The 4,876-nt window shown below is 34.3% G+C and overlaps 1 protein-coding gene across 1 annotated transcript; it reads left to right on the forward strand.

The window, feature by feature from the left end:
- Positions 1 to 1,939: 1,939 nt before the first annotated feature.
- On the forward strand, positions 1,940 to 4,112 carry LOC104723748 (auxin-responsive protein IAA14). The gene is made up of 5 exons (XM_087471837.1): positions 1,940 to 2,500; positions 2,616 to 2,845; positions 3,216 to 3,351; positions 3,681 to 3,742; positions 3,851 to 4,112. Exons 1-5 carry the CDS (start codon positions 2,289 to 2,291, stop codon positions 3,886 to 3,888), a joined length of 678 nt encoding a protein of 225 aa, XP_087327963.1. The 5' UTR covers positions 1,940 to 2,288; the 3' UTR covers positions 3,889 to 4,112.
- Positions 4,113 to 4,876: the final 764 nt, after the last annotated feature.

The following is a 4,876-nucleotide window of genomic DNA, read 5'->3' on the forward strand; positions in this document are numbered from 1 at the left end:
ACATAAAAAAAAGATGGTTGAAGTAAAGAAAAAAAAGATCGTCTCATATTTTTTCACCAATCAAATAATTTATTCAAAAAGACTGCTATTGTAATATATAAGATAGGAGTATGCAATATTAACGTATGTGTTTTTCAAAAAGACCGCTATTGTAATAATTTAATTAAAAAGACTGCTATTGTAATATATGCGTTTTTGTAACTATAAAAATGTTAAAGTGAAGAGACATATAATAGATTATTTAATGTGTTCATAAAGACAATTTGTTGGTAGTAGTAAAGACTAAATAGTATATTTTAACAGTAAAATATATTTGTATGTACAAATACACTTTTAGTGGTAATGTATATAGTAGATTTGTAAATGGATATACATTAGTGTATTATAGTAAAAAACAACAACTATTTTCTATAACTAAAAGTTTATCTCTTTACATTTATACATTCTTTTAACTTATGAATATATATATATATATATATATATATTCTTTGTTAAATTTAATTTTCTTTTAATAACTTTGAACTCATCTACAACTATTTTTTTTTAACTAAAAGTGTATCCATATACTTTTAATTTTCAACCAAACAATAAATTAAAAGGAAATACATCGGTTAATTGTCCAAGCTGGAGGGAAGGGGGTTTACAAAAGAATCTTCAGAGATATGAGAATGTGAAATACGGGCAAGACAATCTGCCTTCGTATTTGATGCAAGCGGGATCCAAGAGATATAGAATAGTGGGAAGGACTCCAGGGAGTTAAACTCATCGAGCAGGTTGGAGAAGGACGGCCAATCTTCAGGGACTGCACAATAGTGAGTAACTCAGCACAATCAGTCTCGAAATGTTGACAAGCGATCCCTGCAGCATGTATCCACTCTATGACCCACAACAACGCTTCTAACCCTGAATGTAGGGGGAAGAGGCTCCGTCTTAGACACTTGGCCCCCAACAACAAGGTTCTCTCCTCACCAACGCAACACCACCAGCCCAATCCTGAATGCACATTGGTTGTTTTCCAAGAACCATCAATCTAACAACCAGGTGAAGAAACCTGGACAACCGAAGATGGAGATGGAGCTGACATGACCGCCATAAAAGAGAGCGCCTCTTCCCAGGCTAACTTATCACCCAAAGCCTGATCGTTTATATCATTCAACTCGATCTCTAAACCTTGAAAAACTTTTCTATTTATGGCCTTCGAGATTGCCCATAAAATTCATGTTAATTAAAGAAGTTGATCAGAATCATCCTGTTGAGAGGCACCCCTCCAGAAAACAAAATCCAAATTCGAGTACACCGACTCATATGAAAAACCCTCTGACGAGACCAGAGTCGGAGAGAAATCCCAAACTTCACACGAGCGATGGCATTCAGAAAAAGCATGATTAATAGTCTCAACCGCAGAGTAGCACTTTTACACCAAATATTGCATTAAACAACTCTGTGTATCAATTTATTTTTATAGATAGTTTTTATTTACAAAAAATATTTATTTTATATTTTTTGTTAAATTAATTTTATTTTAAAAACTCAAATCCCGCACATCGGACGGGTCATATATATATATTGTTGAATATGCAGAAACATGAATAGATACTTATTTGTTGACACCCCAACTGTCACCATCTATGGTTTCCATTTTCATCTGACAATAAATATGCTATGTCAAAAAGAATTAAATAACTTATTTATTTTTATTTTTTTATTTTTTAATTCTTTTAACAACCCAATAAAAATAATCACCACGACATATTTATTCGTAATTTCGACGCAAACCAGTTTTCAATAGGTCATCATTTATCATCATTCCATTACACTACGCTTAGCTCTGGCGCAATAATCATCTATCACCTATTTATTCGTAATTTAGACTTTTCAGGTTTTTGACAAGGAATGGTGAGATTTTTACTAAAACCTACTATAATAACATCTAGGAGAAGGCCACGTGTTGGGAACCCTCATATCAAGAAAATGTTGGGTTTTTTAAAAACCGTTTTTATATGCACATAAAATACGCAATACACCAATCCTCTATATTGTTATTGTTCTTTGTTTTTATTCCAACTAAATGATTGCTTACAGAAAGTCAGAGTCATTAATCTCGGGTTAACGCAGATTGTTTTTTACCGCCTATAGGCTATAGTCTCTCTCACTTCCTTATATCATCGACTCTTCTCTCATTCCCCTTTTCTTATTCCCCTCTTATCAAACTTCACCTCCAACAAGAAAATAGAGAGAGAGAAAGAGATAACGAGAGAAAGAAACAAAAACAAAGAAAGAGAGAAGAAATGAACCTTAAGGAAACGGAGCTCTGCCTTGGGCTCCCCGGAGGCACTGAAACCGTGGCCAAGTCGGGTGTTGGAAATAAGAGAGGCTTCTCTGAGACCGTTGATCTCAAACTCAATCTTCAATCTAACAAACAAGGACATGGGGATCTCAATGTTGCTGGATCTATTAAAGAGAAGACTCTCCTCAAAGACCCTGCTAAGCCTCCTGCTAAGTAAGTTCTGTTCAGACATTTATAAAATTTCTCAAAAAGACTAAAAGTACTTTTTAACGACATCTGTGCATAAATGATAACATTATTGGGTCTATGTTTGTTGTATTGTATGTAGAGCACAAGTGGTGGGTTGGCCACCTGTGAGGAACTACCGTAAAAATGTTATGGCTAATCAGAAGAACGGCGAAACGGATGAGGCAATGAGCAGTGCTGGAGGAACCGTAGCCTTTGTGAAGGTTTCCATGGATGGAGCTCCTTATCTTCGGAAGGTTGACCTTAAGATGTACAACAGCTACAAGGATCTCTCTGATGCCTTGGCCAAAATGTTCAGCTCCTTTACCATGGGTACGCATTTACAAACATAGGTCTTAGATTATTATATTTTTTGCTTTTGCGTTTACGATGTACGTCTATATAATATTTTACCATCTTACATACACACACAAATTGTTAGTTTCAAACGGAAAATTAAACGTTTATATGACGTTTTAGCGTTTACACTTTGTAAAATAGTTTACAAAAAAAAAATTTGATAAAGAATTTGATTTTAAGTTTTTCTATAACCTAAATTTTCACATGTAAACTCAAAATATTTAAATACAAACAGTTGACGTCAATACTCTTGATTTTTTTTTTTTCTTGTCGGCAGTGAGGTCGTACTATTTATTTGCTATTAAACTAATATGATAAACTTTTGGATTTTGATTAATTAAAGGGAGTTATGGAGCACAAGGGATGATAGATTTCATGAACGAGAGTAAAGTGATGGATCTGTTGAACAGCTCTGAGTATGTTCCAAGCTACGAGGACAAAGATGGTGACTGGATGCTCGTTGGTGATGTCCCCTGGCCGTGAGTTTCCTTTATCCTCTTGCTTTCAATAGTTGCCTTACTCTTTATAATTATTTTCCATCCAAAATATAAGAAGTATTCTCTAACGTAACTTGATACGACCATTATTATTGATATTAATCATTAGAAAATACCAAAGGACAATCAAAATCCATGTGTTATAAGAAGTTGGCATGGAACAGAACTGAAAGAAGATGTTTAAATTTTATATGTTAGCTCATTTGTAGCTGGCACATCAATTTCTTTTTACTATTATCGTTAAAGTGTAATTATATATTGCTTTCAATAGATTTCTATTTTTAGCCACCAACCCATATTATCGATTTCAGGATGTTTGTAGAGTCGTGCAAACGTTTGCGCATTATGAAAGGATCCGAAGCAATTGGCCTTGGTACGTTTTGTTCATTGTTCGTTTCTTTGAGTGTCATATATATTTTTCCTTAAAATTCATTAATCCAATATATGGTTCTTGCTTTTGTTTTACCCAATTGGGTTTCAGCTCCAAGAGCAATGGAGAAGTGCAAGAACAGATCCTGAACAAAGAAAAAAAAGAGAGGACAATAATGGATTCTTGATTTTTTATATTTTGTATTGTTGTGATCATATGTGTTTGTAATTTTTAATACTAAGGGGTATATAGGGAAATAGAATTGCTTACGAAAAAGAAGTCACAAATTGGTATTTGATCAGAAGTCGAAAGTTTAAATATGTATGTGTTTATGTCCCATCTCATAAGTAGAAATCATATCAGTTTATGAAAATTCAGTTTGATCGGTGGAAGCAATCGTATCGGACACCGATCGGCTTAGACTATCATATCGATGTGGGGAGAAGTGTTAAGGTATAGAGACACACAACACACTGATTTACGCTTGGAACGCGCCAAGTCAACGCGTTTTTCTTTAATCTTATTAACAAAATTTATCTCTTACAATGATACAATTTTGTCTCGGCCCTTACTCAACCTATTCTACCCAATAGGATTGATCCCGACTAAGAATGAATCTGAAACTTCTTTTTTCTATCTAATACAACACCCTGTGTAGATCTAAGAGAAGAAAACCAACCCTCTCTCTTTTTATCTATAAGAAAAGAAAACCAACACTCTCTCTTTTCTATCTAAACTCTCACCAGTGTAGATCTAAGAGAAAGAAAAACAATTCTCTGCGCACTTAATCACCTTCCTGATTAACGTCACAGAGAACTGGGAACACACCTTCTAAGCCTTATTTTTCTGGTTTCGAAGTTTACAACTGTATCAATATTCTAGAGTGCTCAACTTGGCTCATGACCTACTCCTAGAATATATATACACGACTTGAGAAACCCTAGAAGGCGAATCTCCAAGTATCAAGGGATAAGGAAACTGTTTGCTCTCATCCTTATCTTTTCCTTATTTGTTGTAGAGAATATACTTCATATCTCCAAGGATAAGGAAACTGTTTGCTGCTCAAATTTGTCCTTTCCTTAATTTGTTGTGGAGAATATTCTTCATATCTCCAAGAACAATCTCATCTCTATCTTC

Source organism: Camelina sativa, chromosome 11 (genome assembly GCF_030686135.1).
Source record: "Camelina sativa cultivar CO46 ecotype springtype chromosome 11, ASM3068613v1".
NCBI lineage: Eukaryota > Viridiplantae > Streptophyta > Magnoliopsida > Brassicales > Brassicaceae > Camelina > Camelina sativa.

Excerpts from the sequence above, each read along its gene's own strand:
- LOC104723748 (XM_087471837.1), top strand. The coding sequence starts at position 2,289 with ATGAACCTTAAGGAAACGGAGCTCTGCCTTGGGCTCCCCGGAGGCACT. Across the intron at positions 2,501-2,615 it reads CCTGCTAAGCCTCCTGCTAA|AGCACAAGTGGTGGGTTGGC; the intron begins GTAAGTTCTGTT and ends TATTGTATGTAG. Across the intron at positions 2,846-3,215 it reads GTTCAGCTCCTTTACCATGG|GGAGTTATGGAGCACAAGGG; the intron begins GTACGCATTTAC and ends GATTAATTAAAG.